General features: G+C 40.0%; 1 protein-coding gene, 1 non-coding gene and 1 pseudogene across 3 annotated transcripts; 2 read left to right on the top strand and 1 right to left on the bottom strand.

Annotated features, from left to right (window-relative positions):
* LOC148737333 (uncharacterized) overlaps positions 1-19,310 on the top strand; it is a 381,470-nt pseudogene that overhangs the window by 252,937 nt on the left and 109,223 nt on the right.
* On the bottom strand, positions 3,563-3,635 carry Trnas-aga (transfer RNA serine (anticodon AGA)). The gene has a single exon. It is a non-coding gene; the product is annotated as a tRNA-Ser (tRNA).
* On the top strand, positions 10,372-17,494 carry LOC148737342 (uncharacterized). Of its 2 annotated transcripts, XM_088748706.1 has the most exons (5): positions 10,372-10,667; positions 11,934-12,349; positions 12,493-13,208; positions 14,546-14,679; positions 15,655-17,494. In XM_088748706.1, exons 3-5 carry the CDS (start codon positions 12,960-12,962, stop codon positions 15,680-15,682), a joined length of 411 nt encoding a protein of 136 aa, XP_088604832.1. In that variant the 5' UTR covers positions 10,372-10,667; positions 11,934-12,349; positions 12,493-12,959; the 3' UTR covers positions 15,683-17,494. The 2 variants fall into 2 exon arrangements, with proteins under 2 accessions (XP_088604832.1, XP_088604833.1); XM_088748707.1 differs by lacking the exon at positions 10,372-10,667 and having other exon boundaries at positions 11,740-12,349.

Below are 19,310 nucleotides of genomic sequence, written 5' to 3'. Positions count from 1 at the left end.
ACGAGTGCAAGGACGAAAATCCTTAAAGAGAAAACAAAATGGACAACTTGAATTCCGAAGGGTTTCATGCTCAGTCAGATTATAAATGATAATAAAAATCGAACACAGCCAACACTTGCCTAGTAGATATAGTTTGGTGTTTAAAACAAAACAGAACAAAACAGTTTTGGTAAAATTAAACTTGAAAATATATCTAAAATGGCATAACTATTAAAATTCATACAAATCATGTCGATTTTAGAGCGTCAGCGATCATGCTGAGGTGCATCGCGGCTAACTCATCATGGTGATCTCCGATCCTTGTAGTGAAGAAAGCCTCAGAAATTACATCGGCCGCTCTTCAGGTGAACTTAACTATGAGTTCGCTCTAGAATCCTTTCCGATGCGTTGAGTGGAAGGCCACATCAGTCACAGCAGCCGAGTTTTACGGCAATGTCATTCTGAGCAATTTTCGTGTTCCTGTCTTGACCTTCTTGTCATGCAAAGAAAACGAAACAAAACAGAAAAACAAGCGTGTTTTTATGAGCTCCAATTAGGCCGGATTTCACAAAACATTTCACTTTCAGAATCTGTGTTAGACCAAAAACTTCCAGTAAAGTGTTAATTTCGGCCCGTCCAACCATCATTATTTTTTTTTTTTGGAAACTAGTCCAGATCGTGAACAAACTTCGATGATCTATGAACTTTGATGGTTTGACATTTTTGACAAGTTTAGTCTTGTTTAACCAATCAGATTACTTCAATACATAATAACTTGGATATATCAACAAAGTTGAAGTGGTAAATTGGCACCGCAACGATTACAAAAGCTGACGTTTCGAGCGTTAGCCCTTCGTCGAAGCGAATAGAGGAATTGTGGGTTGTGTGTGCTTTTAAAGGCACCTCCGCCAATGTAATCTATTGCATAACTTGCCCTTATTGCAAAAATAAATACATCGGCGAAACAGGCAGAAGACTAGGTGACCGATTCCGAGAACACCTTCGAGACGTGGAAAGGAATGACAAGGACACATCGAAACCAGTCGCTAGACATTTTAATTTACCTAATCGTTCTAAGCAACATATGGCAATCTGCGGTGTTTCCTTACCCTCAGGTAGCACGGAAAGCCATAAAAATCTTGAACAAAAGCTCATCTTTCAAACCGGCAGTCTAAATCCCACAGGGATCAACGAACGCTTTTCATTCCACTAATTTATTCTTGTTTTTCTCGTTGCCATGTTCCCACTAATAACGTAGCTCCATTCTCTGCCTTTAAAAGCACACACAACCCACAATTCCTCTATTTGCTCCGACGAAGGGCTAACGCTCGAAACGTCAGCTTTTGTAATCGTTACGGTGGCCAATTTACCACTTCAACTTTGTTGATATATCCAAGTTATTTCGTTACTCCGACCGACGCAGCCCCAAACAGTTTCTTTCGAAACTATCAGCCTTTATTTAGTTGAATACATACTTTAGTTGACCCCTCTCCATGGGGGCTTTTCAGGGCCAATTCCCACCCATCCCACCCCAGGGGAGGACATCCACAACACAGTAATCTCGTGCGTGGGAAATGAACGTCTCCTACCCCTAACCCTACAGGAGACGGGGTCTACGGTTTATTCGTCCTTATCCGAGAAGACTAGAATATCTATCCAGTTCTTGATTGTGGTTATAGAAAGGTAGCAAATTCTCCTCACCTGTTTTAAGACCATGAGTATCGGTCCGGCCGGGGCTCGAACCCTCCACCTCCCTCCCGCACAACACAATCCGGCGCTCTAACCAATTGAGCTAACCGGGAGGCGGTTAGCTCAATTGGTTAGAGTCATTCTAATTAAGATTCAGATTGGCTTATTGTAGACTGCCTCATGAGAGTATAGGGCATGTTACTGATTTGAAAATTGAAAGTAATGCCTTGGGAATTTAACGGATTCCTCATTATAAAACAAATAGAGGAGCCATGAGTGTGCTCTGTTTTGTTTTTAAACACTTAAGAAGCGGTTAAAGCGCTCAAGAAAAGGATAGAAACACTCGACTACATCTCGTGTCTCTCCCTACACTTCTTTCGTACTCTATCGCTTCCTTTGTGCTTTAAAACAAAACAGAGCACAGTGGAGGCTTTTCTTTTTGTTGATTAAATGCTCTTCACACCTGTCAAATAAACAGCACGTTCAAATTTAGAGCATTTCTCATTCCTTCAAATATATTTTTTTTCGTTTTGGTGTTAAAAATATGGGAAAAGTTCCAAAAAGAAAGCTTTTGGCAAATGATTTCAATTTTCGTGACGTTTCATGACTTCTTCTTTTATTGACTGTTTAATCATTTTGAAGTAACAGTCTTCACTCTTACTTGCCAAATGAAAGGGAAAACACCAAACTCAGAAGTCATTTAATTAGTTTTTATTCAAGGAGTCTATGAAACTGTGGAATTGTTTTGACTCCAACATAGAATACAAGAGACTTAAATTAGTCAAAATTGGCTCGTAGGGTTAAGAATTTACTTACCCCAAGGGAAGTTAATGAGTAATACTACTAATAATCGTCATAACAATTAGTATCTCTAGATTTTTCTTCTTTTTTTTTTTTTGGTTTCTTTTTCATCGTTCGTTCGATTTGTTTTGATCAATGATTCAGAGAAATTTCTCTTTTAAAATTCCACAAAACAAAAGGCTTGCTAATTGCTAATTGAATTTTTCATGCACATAATGTTTGAAGAAAATAGCAAACGGGAACAGTTAAGAAACTTATTGTCCCGCCCAATTTATCTTAAGAGATAGGCAAAGTCAGCAAAGGCATCTTCGACCGTATTACCAGCGACATCGCAAAAACATCCAACCTCAACCAATGGAAAAACACCGCATCCATAATTAACTGGTTCAAAATAAATCTGCTCAAGACCATCAATTCTCCAGCTTCATTTGCTTCCACATTGAAGACTTCTACCCCTCCGTCAGCCAAGACCTCCTTAACAAAGCACTCCACTTTGCCTCTAACTACGGTAACATCACTGCCGACGAAAGAGACATAATCTACGCTAAAAGCTCCATCCTAATCCACAAGAACCAACCCTGGCAAAAGAAAGGCAACACGACATTCGACGTCACCATGGGAAGCTTCGACGGCGTCGAAATATGCAAACTCGTGGGAAGCCTTCTCCAATCTCAACTCCAGCGCCTTAACATTAACGTAGGACTTTACCGAGATGACGGACTAGCCATTAAGGTAAAGTCTGTTTACGAGCCAAGTAGTTCTTCGGACCTGCACTTAACTCTGGCTTCCATAGCATGAAGCGACCAGGAGTATTTCCACTCACCCATGGATGGGATGTAAGGTTATCCCATAAAGTACCCCCCCCCCCTCCCGTATCAAACTCGCCGGTGCCCATTTGAACACTTGGGTAAAGCAAGGCACCATGAAAGTCAGAGTCGAGCACACTAAATATGAGGCCACCACACCTCTCACAATGAGTGTAAGGTTAAAAGCTTCTTTTCTTTAGAGCACACTCAGATTGGAAGCCCAATTTCGATACCTTCCTCGTTGTTAAGATGAGAACAAACAATTTTTAATATAAGAGAAAAACCGAGTCTCCAGATGGGATTTGAACCCACGACCGTCCGTGATCTAGTCGGATGCTCTAACCACTGAGCTACAGGAGACTCTATGGTGAGCAAGGGTCAATTAGTGGGTAGTGACTGGAACCGCATCACGCGGCTACACAGCCAAACATCAGCTAGCACATAGAAGCTCACTAACAGCATCACGCTGTCACATTAAAGCATCACATGCAGCCAACCAGCCCCCAAAGTGAGCATGTAAAGATGAAAATAAACTAGATCACGGAGGGTCGTGGGCTCAAATCCCATCTGGAAACTCGATGTTTCTCTTCCTCGTTGTTATTCTCGTGTTAGAGTTCTGATAGTTGTGGCTTTGTGTGATGTAGGGTTGTAGGATGACTCGTCTAGTAGTCTGTCGGTGTGTGTCGGTTTCCTGTAAACTGTCGTTCGTAATGAGTTGTCGTTGTGGCTTACCAGGCAGTCTAGAAAAGGAAGTTTGCCCTTTTCTTCGACTTCTCTGGTAAACTGTATGTCAGTGTTTTGTTCGTTAAGGTGGTTGTGGAATGCGTCAATTTCGTCGTGTCGAACGGCGGTGAATGTGTCGTAAACGTAACGTAACCAAAGCGGTATCGTTTGTCGGCAAGTCGAAAGGGCGCGTTCCTCGATGTTCTGCATCACAATCCATCACAATCACAACCCCTATGACTACAGCAACCATACCGTACATAAAAGGCATGTCTGAAAACATCTCGCGCATCTTACTACCCTTCAATATCCGCGTCGCTCACAAACCCACCACCACACTACGTCAGTTACTAACCAACGCTAAAGACAAAGACGAACCGAGGAACAGACAGGGAACGATTTATAAGATCAATTGTTCCGACTGCCAAGCCTCTTACATCGGTGAGACTGGCAGAAACCTCACAACAAGACTGACTGAACACAGACGGGCGACGAGGAAAGGTGATGTCAGCAATCACATTGCTGAACACCATCGACTTACCAACTACAACATTGACTGGGACTCTGCGCAATGCCTAACCTACAGCACTGACTATTTTCAACGACTGACTCTAGAAAGCTGGTTTACTAACTTAGAACAGACTCCCCTAAACAGATGTCAACAACTACCCGCCCCATACAAACGACTCATTCACGACATAAACATCACAAACGACCGAAAAAGAACAACCCAACTTTACCGACAGACCGAAACAGACCAATCACGACCGACTTACGTCACTTGAGTCTTACAGCCAATAACATCACGGCAAAACCAACCGATCATTTCACACGAACTGGAATAAGAACATTCTACTGACAACAAACATTCACTTGACTCTGATGATGACTTCCGCACAGGTTGTCGAAACGTCAGTCACTGCCACCGACAACAGTCCTTCTCAGGACTACACTCACCCGGACGATCAGACTACACCTTCATATCTAAAAGTGAGTTGAAAGCGTGAATCAAATTGATAACAAAGTTAAAATGGGGATATGTGTGTGTGTGTGTGTGTGTGTGTGTGTGTGTGTGTGTGTGTGTGTGTGTGTGTATGTGTGTGGGTCTGGGTGTGTGAACGATTGTGATTTTGTGACATGACACTATCATGGAATAGTATTACAAACTCAACATTTCACAAAATTATTCCTTTAACAATTCTTTAGCGTCTTTAAAATACACCCTGACTAATTCTCCAGCTTTTTCCTTTTCAGGTACGAGTTTTAAGAGTTCTAAAAAGACTTTGTGCGATAGATCTTCTCTCGCGTCATGATTGTCAGGCTGGTTTTATAATACAGTATCTCCTCCTTGCAGTCATCGCATACGTAGGGAAACCCACTCCTCCTTCTCTCTCCAGTACACCACGGTAAATGATAAATACCCTCACCTATTCATCTATATTTATAAAAGATAAAATTGCAAAAGTTCTCATTAGCTGACATCACTTCATAGAGAAAACATGACTGAGTCGCGGCCAACTCGTGCTATAGCTCTTAATGAGCAGCTATTAAAATTGATGACTATCAAAGGAGGGATTGAATACAAAGAGCGCATTCTGAAAGAATTAAAGCAACATCAAGCATATGGCATGTTTCCTAAAGGATTGTACTCCACCTCCATTCCTAAGATGGCAACTGCAGAGGAGCAAGACATGGTAGACAAAGCCTGTCATGATTTAAAAACGGTGGTGTTGTGTCAAAAGATTTTAGAAGTGAAAAATCAATTAGCTAAAGATCGTGCAAACTACGAGCAAAGAAAGATAGAACGAGATAAAGATAAACGTGAATTACCACCTCCACCACCTGAGGAAGTCAGGATACCACTATCAGACGTTAAAGCTGAATTAGAGGATTAATTACGTAAAAAATTTAAAACTTTGTAAAAATGTAGAATGTAAATAAATACCTTTTGATCATCCTCTTTATGTATCGTGATGATGGTGAGGATTACTTTAAATTCCATACTAGGGAATTCTGATTTCGTTATCATCCAATGATAACTTAACCAATCGAACATAGCATACAAGGTCCTTTCTAGGGGTAGGGACGGTTCGAAAAATGCATATACAGGTATCTGGGTAAGCTTACCTAAAAATCTCGTCAAAGGTAACGGTAGGAGTTCTTCGGCTTCCAGAGTAAGTTCACATACACTAGTCATATCATATATCCACAACCATAGTTGAAGTGCGGTAAGTAATCCATCACTTAAAGACATGAGTAGATTTTCATTCTCGCTAGGTTTTCTTTGCGGTTGAATATGAATTCCAAAGGTAATTTCCTCCATGACTCGATCTAAATAAAATTTTGATCTGTTTTTACCATGGGTAAATTTTACATCTATGAGAGGCTGTTTCCAATCATAAGAATGGTTGAATCGTTGCTCATACCAAAAGAAAAATTGTATTAAATCTTGAAGGGATGGTTCATTACTCTCACGCAGTCACTCGTTTCACATAAAGTTAGAAATAAACTGATCATAAGTTGAAAAAAGCATTTATTTACAAAGAAAACATGCGAAGCAAATAGCTATTCTATCTATGAAACACACTAATTCATCAAATGTTTCTGAATTCAATTAGTCTAAATGACTTTCTTTGTTTTTCCAATGACAATGGGCTCTGGTGGAAACACCGTCGTCCAATAGATACCTCTTGTCATCAAAGGAAGACATTGCGGTTTTGGCTTGTTCTTCGGTGTAGATGGTATGCTTGTTACTCATGAGGTGTACCATGCTATGCGTCTGTTGCTTTCCACTGTAGAGACATTTCTTATAATCCTTGAATCGCATTTCTAGATTCCTTTCGCCGTTTTCTTCTCCTGTCCTTTCCCAGTCGTCATGGCATACATTTTAGGTCTTAGACCCACAAATTCGATGACGGGTTCACCTGCATTTTCATCTTTAAACTTGCCAATGACATTTCTGTTAGCGGTACTGTACAGGGGGTGGTCTTTGAGATAATCTGAGGTGTCATAGTTATCTTCATTTTCCTTCATGTCATGGTAGACATCTTCTGTTTCAATGTGATAGGTCATAGAGTCTGTGTCAGTAAACAGCAATCGATCCTTCTCTGGACCATACTGCTTAAGGATAACATCATAGTGGAATTGATACATCCACAGTTTAGACAATTCTAACATAGAGAATCCCGTGTGAATAGGCTTGATCCTCTTTAGCACCGTCTTCAACAATTCTTCGGCAACAAAGCATGTCTCTCCTTCATCCTCTACAAACTTTCTGCATTCATGATAAGAAGGTTTAGCCACCAACTTGTGAAATCTCTTTTGAGTGGTGGCAAAACAAATGTTGTGATGTTTCCGTATATTCTCCATGGCTTTACCATAGACGCTAATGTTCATCAGCTTAAAAAAGTCTTTTTCAAACGGATTTCTAGCCTGAATACGTTTCTGTGTGTTTAAATCGATACAGACCTTGAGCCGCGCCCTCTGTTCAAATTTAACCGCGCGATGAATCTTGACAAACGTCATTCCCAATCGGAGGTAGAGCTTTAAATTTCTGTAATGCAGCACATACTTCTTCTTGTGATTCAGATTGGGTACTGGTTTCTTGAACTTACCAGGTTTGTAATGTAGTTCTTCACCTAACTGAGTGGAATAGGGTGATAGCATAGATCTCAGGGGTGATGTGTTTAGTTTCCGGGGCTAGGGGGGTAATCGTTATGTGTATCATGCCGCTCTTCAGGATATTCTAGATCCACTTCGAGAATATACCCCTCGGAGGCGTCGTCGGCCACTTGCATCACATCGGGAAACTCCATCTCGGGAACCCACTGAAAGTCTGTGACAGGTAGGAGTTGAGACATGGCCCATCCATACAAATTGTTAGCATCGTAGTACATGATGTATGAATATGGCTGACTTGCATCGTAGTCGGGTGGGTACTTGTTATTGGCTTGGGCGTTGCGATGGGTGATCATGGAAATGCCCCCTCTAATACCATGCTCCATAAACAGATACATGTCGTAGTCGGAAATAGTGTCTAACTCTACTTGTGTATACCTCGACGCAGCATCCCACGCCAAGCCTGGGGAGATGTAATAATGAGCTGGGTCTAGCTGATACATGTCCATGCAGGTATTTCTGAACTGCTCCACCACATCCGCGAGAATAAACACATCGATGGCCAGGTATACGACGTGTTAGGCTCGAAGGGTGCGGCATCCAAACTCATTCCACACTTGTTGAGCATGCGCATAGGCTTCATCGGAAATGTGCTGTTTGGTGAGTGTGTTAAAAAAATGCTTCCTTAGGAGGTAGTGATGTCTCTTTCTATTTTCCAAAATAATCCATGTAATCACAGGGGAAGACACCCTTCTTCTTAACCAGATCTAAAGTAAAAGGTGAGCATACTTTTGGAAACAAAGTGTCTGTGATGGGAAGCGTCGTACGATTGTCGACCAAGGTTTCTTGAGAAGAATTCATAAACTGGAGGGAGTCGAAAAAACGCATGTCTCAGAGAAAAGCTAATTTACTTTTCCATGTTGCTGGGAATGACTTGAAATGTCTGTTTCTTACTGATAAATTTGTAGATGCTGGTCCTGATGTGATGTGCGTCATATCCACGAAGATTGTGAAAGAAGACAGGGATGACTTAAGACTTTTTGAAGCGTAAATGACATAGATTGTGAGCTGCACCCCTGTACTCTTCAGTGTAGTGATCGTGATCATCATTCAACAGTCCGACGGTGCATCAGCTGACGATACCCAGCTATGAGAATTCGCATTTTAAATTTTGGATCGAATTGTTACACCATAGTAACTATAGGGGCCTCAGAACCAAGATACTTAAAAACTGAAAAAGCAAGCGAACTAACCTTCGCCCAGTTAGCCTAATGGATAGTGCGCCGGTCTTAAAATAATTGAGAAGAATTTGCTACCTTTCTTTAACATTCTCCTGCAGGGTTCGGGTAGGAGACGTTCATTTCCCACACACGAGATTACTGTCTGATGGATGTCTTCCCTGGGGTGGGATGGGTGGGAAGGTGAGATCGATAGACTGAAGCGGCTACCAGAGGCGCCTGATATGCTGACGTCTGTTCTCAACCTTAAACTGCACCCATAATTCAGCCTCAGGTTGCAAGTGGTCAGAAATAAACTATATAACAGTCGCCATCAGCCAAAATAACAAGAGAAGTTTCATAGCTCTAGTTTTTTTTCTTGGTAATTTTTACTACAGCAAATGTTGTGTGTGCATCGGCCGAACAGAATGCAGCATCAACAGAGTAAGAGGTCAGTAAACAAACGAAATGTACTTTTGAACTATACACGTCAGCTTAACTATCGATGACACTACATGATGCTATTACTAGATGATAAATGCAGAAATTAAACTAGTGTTTTCATGTTTACCTCCATTCCATATTTTCCTGCATTTTTATTCCACGGTAATCTTAATAGTTGCATATCACGGTGGACGCCACGCTTGCTAACACGAGTGGACTTTGACCCACTGTTCCTGTAGTTTTCAAGTACGATCTCTGTTGCCATCAGATAAATCTTCTGTCTGCCTTTCGTTCTGTTTGGCCACAAGAGTGTTTTAGTTGGATGTTATGGACTGATAAGTTGTGCTACTGATGTTTCAAACACACTTGTTTAACCTTACGTTTGAGTCCTGCTTTTGTAGATGTGAGTGCTTATAGGTTCCCTCACAATTTCGCCCAAAGTCTCGCTCAGAGTTTCGCTATTTACATTCGCTCGTATCATTCTAGAAACCAACCGTGTCCTTAGAAGATGGACGAGCAAACGTCTAAGGGACTATTCGTATTCAACGTGTATACGCACATGGTCAAACTCACAGTTTTTCAAAGAGCTTTGAAATCCTCGTACCTGAGTGCCTGAGTGCCAACCGATTTCCGATTGCGTATAAAAATGAAAGTGAAATTTATATTCGGTTTCCGCTTTTCTTTAGTGTAATTGAAAAATCCGAGCCCCATCTTCACATGCCCGCTTTTCTTTGCGCTGTTAAATAATTAAATATGACTGCCATTTTGGTTTTTAATTTTTTCCCCGCCGAGAAGGAAACGTACGGTTGCCGATAAGTACCAGTCAAATGAAATCATTTTACTCAAAACAAAAATATTGTGATCTATAAGTGCAGGTAAAATAAAAATCAATTTGCTCAAAACAAAACTCCGTGTGGCAAAATAAAATCAACTCACGACAAAGCAAAAAAAGAAAAAGCAAAAACGGCTTGTAATCCATTCTGGAAACTCCATACGAAATCGGAAAAGAAAAACAGAAAAATAATTAAATCAGGTTTGTTTTTTTAAAAAATGCAAAATTCAAAAACCAAAAGGGAAGTCCAATATCATTATTTTACAGTGCAAAGAAAAGCGAAAACTGCAAATAAGATTTGATGTTTATTTTGCTACGCAATTGATGATCGGTTGGCACTAAGGCACATGGATTCTTTGACTCGATCGCACATGTGTTGACTGCGTCGAGTATTACTCCAAACTCCCTCGAAGAAAAGACGAGTTATATTTCGATTTGCATACCTCTGACTGAGTAACAAGTTTGTATATTCTGGCCTCTTACAATAGTCGTCTCGTGCTTCGCATATCCGCGACTATAGCGACGATTTCGGCGGGGAAAAAATGAAAAACCAAACTGGTAGGCCAATTTCCTTATTTTACAGCGCGAAGAAAAACGAAAATAAAATGAGTTTCATTTTCCTACACAATTGATAATCGGTTGGCAGTAAGGTACACATATTCTTTGACTCGGTTACACCTGTGCTGACTGCGACGAGTATTATACTCGTAACTTCCTCGAAGAGAAGTCGAAATATATTTCGATTTGTATACATTTGACTGCAACGAGTATTACTCATAACTCCTTCGAAGAAAAGTCGAAATATATTTCGATTTGCATACATCTAAGTGAGTGACAAATTTTCATATTCTAGCCCTTAACAATAGCCGTCCACGCTTCGCATATCTGCGACTTTAGTGGTGATTTTCTCTTAAAAAAAAAAAAAACAACACTGACAGATCTTACGGGGATTATTGTTCATTTCCAAAGACGATTATTCTTCAAAGGTTTACCGATGTTCAGATTTAAACGCCAAAGGACGTAAAATTGTAAGTGCATTCAAATGTTTGTTTTTAGTCTTCATGTTTTGTTTTCAGCAGTGGCGTGTGTTAATCTTGTCTTTCTTCCACGGAAAAACTGGAGTCAAATGGGACGCTTTTTTCTAGCCTGAAACAAGGGATTTAAATGCGACTTTCACTCATCCAGGGCTTCGGATTCAATTAAGAGATTTATTGTAGAAATGTCCAAATTCAAGGGATTTGCGAAGAAAATGAATAAGCGAAAGTGATTTGATAGAAATCTTAAAGCCACGCTCAACGTTTTACAAATTAGCGATTTGGTTTTGAGAATTCAGATATCAAATGAACGAGAATCGCATTGTTCAATGTCATTTTTAACTGAAAATGTCTCTCGTTTTAACTTTCTGAGTTACTTTTTGAGGAGGATTATTAAATTACAAATGGTTTTCAAGCCGCATTTAAAAACAAATTTAGTATACACAACAGAATTTATTTCAAAATCAATTTTCGGGCAAAAACCTAAGTTATTTCAGAGAGAGAAGATAAAATTGATATTATTTATCGGCAAAAGGTCGTGACCGAAGTCTTTGTTTAAAAATACTGTCCAGTCGGCAAAAAAAGGTGTATTAATAGCAAATTGCAAAGAAGATAAAGATGTTCTGCAGAGCGTCTCGTTATCATCACGAAACCGATACCGCCCGCTGAGAGCGGACCGGATGGGAAAATATTGCCTTCTCTCGAAACCAATTAATCAATCCGTCTCAATCGCAGGATTTGTAAAATACCACCCAGTCACGAACTTTGAAAAAAATTATGTTTTCTTTAGTTTCAGAACACCTACAGTTTCTTGTGAGGATACTCGAACCTGGTGGAGTCTCAATTGAAAAACTAGAATCCAGCAGATACTAGCGGAGACTCATTTCATCGGGCTCTCTTATAAAGCGTGTACAGTTCTCCCCAAACGACGCAAGCCGCACGACTTACCTTTTGAGTCAAACCTGTCGCTGTTCTCGAGTTGTCGTTCCTCAGTATAACGGAGATAGGGAATTAGAAGGAATGGCAACGGGGGAGGAAATGGATAAAAAAGGGCGAGACGATGGACAGAAGTTAGACGAACAAGAGAGGAAATTAAAAAAATTTGTAGAGTACTTGAAATCCCCAAGGTTAAGGAGATATTTTAGCGACGATGATTTATTACGTAAAAGACCAAGCAAAGATTCGGGAGTCATAAAAGCCGTAGATGTGAGTAACAAATTACGATATTACCAAACTCGTTAATAAAGTTGCTGATAATTCACTGTTACCACGATGAAATATATTCTAGTTTTCCGGGTGAAAATTAAGACTTCCACCATTCTGATTATGTTTAATATGCTCGATTGCAGTTTGGAAAAAAAACAGCCCGCAAAAACTGTCGTTGAGTCAGTCCTCTTTCCGACAACCGGACAATGCTGCTGAGGGGAACACTTCCAATACACGTTCATCTAACGGCAAGGATAAGAGTAATAGCGCTGTTAAATGGACAGAGCTACACAGTAGGCTACATAAATACATAAAAAAGAGGCCTGAGAAGAAAGCTGATCTTGCTTTAAAGCCCAACGAGAAGGAAGTAAAAAAGTTTATAAAAGATTTAGAAGAGCGCTTTCATTTCAGAATCATAGCCTCTGAACTACAAATTGATGGGTAAGCAAGCCACAAACAATCGGGCAAAACACACCACTGGAATGGTAAAATTGATGCTATTGGCGTCGGGAAGGATGATACAGTCATACTTATCGGCTGGATACGGTGTAATGATTCACCTAACTTTTGACAATCAGCAACTCAATTTTCAAAGAAGCTTCATCAAACGATGATTTACCGGAAGAAACTCACAGCTCACTTGAAATACTTTTGCGAAGGAAATAACGTCCCGGAAGTAGGCATTATGAATGTGCCTATTTCATCCAAAGACATTAAAGACAGCGATCCACGTCTATGCACTGATTTTACAAAACGCGAAAAGGCTGGATTTTTTGTCAAAATAGATAACTACATCTGGACGACGCAAAAACCCAGTAAAAAAGGTAACAGCCGTAGAAGCGAACAGAAAAGTGAGAAGGTAAGGTCGAAAACTTTTTGGATTGTCAAGCCCCATACTTCTGAAAGGGCAGTAGTTGCGATATTTATAAACACATTTTGTGGAATTTTGAAAGAGTCAAACATCTGAAAGGCATTAAGCCATATTCTTGTTGCATAAACTATCCGCCTCCTTTTGAATATATACAACAGATGAACATAATTATTAAGAATGACGTATCTTTGACTGCCATCAAACTGTCAAACCTTCATTTAAGCTAAGTCATGATGGCGTGAGTCGACCAGCACACTGTATGCTATCGGAAGCTCTTTGCAGAGCTCACTGAATCCCCGATCGCTCAGCACACTGTATGCTATCGGAAGCTCTTTGCAGAGCTCACTGAATCCCCGATCGCTCAGCAATCTGTATGCGATCGGGAGCTCTTTTCAGAGCTCAATGAATCCCCGACCACTCAGCAATTTGTAAGTGATATCGGGAGCTCCGTTTCAGAGCTCACTGAATCCTCGATCGTCCAACAAACTTTCAGTGATCGGGAGCCCTTTTCAGAGCTCGCTGAACCTCTGATCGCTGAGCAAACTGTATGCGATCGGGCTCTCTTTTCAGAGCTCTTTGAAACCCCGATCCATGAGATGTTGATCCCACCATACGTTGACGCTGTTACCAATGTTCGATTTACAAATAAATGGCGAAGGTATTTGGAGATGGAGGGAAGTATCCTGAAGGCTCGAGATACTGTTTGAGCTGTTAAAAATAAGTGTCACAACTAGGATACCGACTCGGAAATAAATATCGCTAAATAATTTCGGCTTGTGAACAAGTGTTTAAGCGTCAAGAAAAGTATGCTGACGATCAGTTCCAGTCCAGGGATAGAACTATCATAAAGAGCCCGCAGAAAACTGTAATCCTAAAATAGCGTTTTGTTCCTATGCTCTACTTCGTTATCTGAGATACTGTTTGGATCAGTAATGATGAAATACTTGAGTGAAAAAAGAATTTAAAAGATCGTGAGTTTTCAGCTTGTAAAGAACTAGAGGAATGAGGTTCCTCCAAGACAAAAGAAGGCTTTCGACACGGCACATTCTAGCAATACACGGTACGGCTGTTATACATGAATGTAATGACGGCTTGAATGACGTCAGAGTCTATGGCTTATTGGTAGAGTGCCGGATTCCTGTTAGGTCTCAATATGTTTCCTCCGGGTCCAAAACTCACGACGAAGATCTTTTTTATCCTATCAAGTTTAATACTTTTGTTGACGTAAAACAGTCATTGGTCATTAATGCTTCACGAGCCAAATGTTTGTAGTGATAGACAATTGGAACGTCTTTTAGTATTACTCACGTTTATTTCATTTTTAGGAAAAAGATGGTTGCCCTTGTAATCCAAGAAAAAGTGCGCCCAAGCGAAGGGTAAAGGTAACTGTAAATGCAGAGCTGCGGGGAAGGAGTGCGGAGAACAATGCAACTGCAAAGGAGAGATATGCAAAAACAGAGTGAGTGTCTCATACAAATTCCATATCGCATTAGCAAGTAGCTGATATTTTGCTTTTCAATGTGGGTTCTTAAAGAAATGAACAAAGGAAATCGTTAATTGATCGTGAACAATTATGATTGATTATGTACACTGAAAAAAAATCGTTATTCTTATCATTTTTAACCTATAGGCTCAGACGGGGTAGTTACCTTCAATCCTCGTGGTTAATAGAGCAATATTCAACTGAGTGCCCAAAGTAGTCAGGGATGGCTTTGGTTTTGCATACTTTTGCTCTGTGATTGGTCCAGAAAACCTGTACCTCCCTTTCCAACAATTAGCTGCAAAACTCAACACAATGACAACGAGGTCATTTGTGTTTTCCCGTGCTTTAAGTAGTTTGTCGGCTTGTTTCCACTTTGAGTTCTCATGGGCTAATGAAAACGTAAACCTTTGGTCACTGGGTTTACTTTGCTTTTTATTCTTCGACAAACAATGAAAAGCGCTCCAGAAGCCCATTTCCGATTTATCTTTGGCCTTTTTTTTCAAAGTCCTGGTGCTCTATCCTCTTGTATGATAATTCATTTGTTAATCACATAGAATTAAACTCATATTTATAAGAATGGTTGTACATTAGGCCTCGTTTTGAAAAAGATACCAAAGGTAATTTAGCAATAGCCTATTCTGATAAACCAAACAGGAAAGCTAGGCCTAAAAGTAATGCCTTTTCAGGCCAGCGGTGTAGCCCCTGAGTTTATTAAATTGTTAATTCAAATACTGGTCTACGTGGCACAACTTTTGCCCGCGATCATAACATGCAAATGTTCTTGGTTTCGTTGCTTGTCGGTTGGGAAACGTCTGACCTTATCTATTCAGCACTTTTCAGCTATAGTTACTTGCATGTTAGCAACGGTTGCACTGTGTAATTCGGCCAATAAGAATAGGGCTCAGTTACGTTCTGTGCTAAATCAGTGTCAATTTTCTCTCCAACGCCTAGTCATGATCTTGGGCACCAATGCCACTGAATCTGTCCTTGGCGCCGGTGATGCTGCGTAGATGAGGAATCATAAAAGAAGCAAGATATAACTCTCAGTAGCTCAATAGCTAACAGCTGGCAAGGATCGCTGAGGCTGCGTGGATTATGCACCAATCCGATCTGTTGGGTTTAGCCCCTAAATTGTGTAACGATCTTCTGGGCTCTATCAGAAATAGCCAATCTTTAAACAAGTTTAAGAAAACCAATAAGAATTTTTTATTCGCAAAAGTTTTTTTAATTCTTTGTATCTAATTTTTATATTTTCACATCTTCATAGTCAACATTTCATTTGTTAGTTTTTTGTGTCTATGTAGAGTTGAATTTTTCACATTTAATTGAAATGCGCAAGCGAAAATTCTTGTATCGGTAATTGCGCCATAGAAGTCAGTAAAATATTATTCATTATTATTAATAGGATTTTTCCGATGAAGGGTTGACTTTGAAATTGATCGAACGCAGCCTTGATTTTTATTGAGAAGAGAGACAACTATTAATTAGGAGATTATTAGTTAATCAACTAGTAATCTTATAATTGATAGTTGTCTCTATTCTCATCACCTGTCTAATTAATATTGTAAGGAGACATTCTGTCCTGGTCACTACTGGGCACCAGAATAGCAACTTTTGCCAATCTCAGACCACGAAAGAAAAGCTACAGAGTTAGAATTTAAACAGCACCATAACGGGGTCACTATAATATGTATTTATCTTCAAAATGTACAATCTTGTACGAACATACATGAACTATTTCGCACTTCTAGAGAGAAAGAAGATATTACAATAATTTTATTCTCCTCGGTCACACTGCTTCAAATAGCATGAAGGAAATGAGAGTGTAAGAGCCACTCTCCCCTGGTTGGAAAACAGATGCAGAACAGGTTATCATAAAGTGTTTCGTCAGGATTCCTGACAATGAAAATAACAGCAAGTACTGTCATCTGCAGCCTCTGTATGAAGGATAGGAACCAGTGCTCTTGTCTCCAGGAAAAGGAGTTTACTTTGAAACATTTTCCTATATAAACTCTCTTTCTTTGGCAGGATACGGCTACGAACAAGAGCGCTTAGAACAAATTTTGAGAGCGTAATTAATTGCACATCCTATTAAATATAAGTATAGAAATGTAAGGAGAAATAAGTAGATAAATAATAATTACATTAAGTAGACAACTAAAAGTACGAATTTCTCGCGTTCACGAAGAATTGTCATGGTTGCTGTCACTAAAGGTCTGTGTTACGCTGTGCTGTGTGCATACCCGGCAACTTAATATGCGTCTTTAAATAGCTGCTTCCACAATCTGGAAGTCGCCAAATTGAATAGTTGCTCTCGCAGTCCCGCAGTCCTTTAGTGCAAATCTATGGTCGACTTGAAGAGCTGCGAGATATATTCCCTCTTCGACTTCAGGAGCGCGGGACTGCGGGATCACTAGCTTAAATGCTCTCTTTTTTTAATCATTCTTCGACTTCGGGAGCACAAAAGCAATCGAATTGTTAACGCTCAAAAGTGACCGGGTATTCTGAAGTTCCTCCGATTTCTATTCAAAATGCATCTTTCCGTGAGTTATTCACCTGAAGAAAAGTCACGAGGAGATGGAGAGCATAAATCTTAAACGTGGATTTTGGACCACTCCATTCAGCCCGAGGAATATTCAAGCCGACTTGGACAAGAGGGAACATATCCAGAGCAATAAGGTCGAAATTATATGCTTTCTTGACTGCATAGAAGCTAGAGAGGACGCTGAAACTTCTTGTAGTTCGTAAATTCATTCCACGTGCAAGACTCAGTGCAAATATAAATATCAATTAAAAAAAAATTATTTGTAATTCAAATTGAGTTTCCGGCATTGAGAGGCGGGTAAATTTAAGGTAATCGACGCTGAGCTCTTCGGACAGTTTCGTTCAGTTGCAGAACGAGGAAGGATGCCGCGGCGCTTTAGGCTGGTTTCCAAAGAGGTTTAAAAGAAAGCTGCAAATATCGTTGTGAGTTTAGACATTAATTAACTGAACTTAAATTAGAAGAGCGTTTTCAGTCATTTACTATCTGTCAGCAGAATTCCCCGAGTCTCGATCTAATTTTTTTTTCTTTTCTTCATGGGTGCTAACGCAAAGATATAATGATCGTGACGATTGCTTAGCACGTGCGTTTAAAGCACTGTACATTTTCTCTCCGTCCTTTGCAAAGCAGAAGAACATTTGAGGTCTAAAAATGTCGGCGAGTTATATAATTCCTATTCCATTTGCACGGGAGCTGATCGTTTCTTAAGTTATCGTGTGGCGCCGTTAAACGCGGAAAAAATGCCAGAATTCGGGAAATTTGTCAAGAAAACACTAAGTTCAATTTTACTTTCCGATGTTTTCCCCGGTGTTCCTATAGTATACTCCTCAAGTCCCTCTTATAAGTCCCAATCAGGCTGTTCTTTGGCCCACCTGAAGTTTTTCCTGCGCCTGATGATTAATTTTTACTTTAACTACTCCGGTAAGACAAACTTTGAAATACTGGCACACTCACATAGCTCCGCTATGTGAGAAATATTCAAACAGGATGAGAGCTCTTTATGTCATAGAGTATAAACCTTGCATTATTCTCTTTCCCCAGACGTCATATCAAACTGATTCAAGTGGTAAAATGTCCCGTTCAGACTGGGTGCCCGTTCCGAGGCACTGTACTCTGGCAACAAAATGGACGTTACTTTTAGACACCTAAGTGCCCGCTCCCAAGAACCGGCATGGGCACCTAGTCCGAACAGAGCATAAATTAGCATAAGCATTACAAATGCAATATTTAAAGTGGCCAATACACATAGCCCTTCATCGGTGACCCGAGCTTTAGAATTTCAGATTTTTTTTTCTTAAATCTGTTGACGCAAACAGTGGGAAATTACTTTTGAGATATCAAGGTTGGTTTACAGTGACTGGAAGAAGAGGTCAGTGAGGTGCACATCGACAGTACTTTGAGTAACTGTCAATGACTGTAGTCTGGTACTCACTGACTCAATTCGATGAAAATTGCAAATGTAAGACATGAATATTTTACTGGTTAAGGCAGGTTTCGAAGATCACAAATGTTAAAGTTCTAGGTCAATTTTGTAAAGCAACGGCAGCGATATTTTTCAGATCAAGGTGAGGTCAACCTAATTATTTCATGACAACGCAGATGGGTGATTTACCCATGTCGGTAAGGTTGAATAGAACCTTGTCAGCTCAGTCTGCGGGTGAGATAAACTCCAATTTTTTACAATACACAAATTCTGTTTTGATAAACACTACGAATCAAAGCTTGTATCGATCTTAAATCTTGTGCCAGAAAACTATTCTTTCTCTCTTAAAGCTACTGACATCAAAAGAGTCAAGTTATAAATAATGGACGTGCCTTTGTCATACTAAGAGAAAAATTATGGTAACATAAATTCCTGTTTCGTTAAAAAGCTTGACCATGAAGTACATCGTATATTGTCACTCATTCGTGACAAATAAACACAATCTGGAGTTTCAACAAATTGACGAATTATTTGTAGAAAACAGCAGGAAAAGTAGGTCTAGTTTAAAAATTGGCTCACAGCGACTCAAGGAATGACCCTAAGGTAATTAATATACGGTCTTTCAGTATGGGTATAACTAAA

This window comes from Stylophora pistillata, chromosome 2 (genome assembly GCF_964205215.1).
Source record: "Stylophora pistillata chromosome 2, jaStyPist1.2, whole genome shotgun sequence".
NCBI classification, from domain to species: domain Eukaryota; kingdom Metazoa; phylum Cnidaria; class Anthozoa; order Scleractinia; family Pocilloporidae; genus Stylophora; species Stylophora pistillata.
Note: the sequence above shows the minus strand (reverse complement) of the source record. Positions and strands in the feature narration are given on the sequence as shown.

Excerpts from the sequence above, each read along its gene's own strand:
- LOC148737342 (XM_088748706.1), top strand. The coding sequence starts at position 12,960 with ATGATTTACCGGAAGAAACTCACAGCTCACTTGAAATACTTTTGCGAA. Across the intron at positions 13,209-14,545 it reads GCGAACAGAAAAGTGAGAAG|GAAAAAGATGGTTGCCCTTG; the intron begins GTAAGGTCGAAA and ends TTTCATTTTTAG. Across the intron at positions 14,680-15,654 it reads GAGAGATATGCAAAAACAGA|TCATGATCTTGGGCACCAAT; the intron begins GTGAGTGTCTCA and ends TCCAACGCCTAG.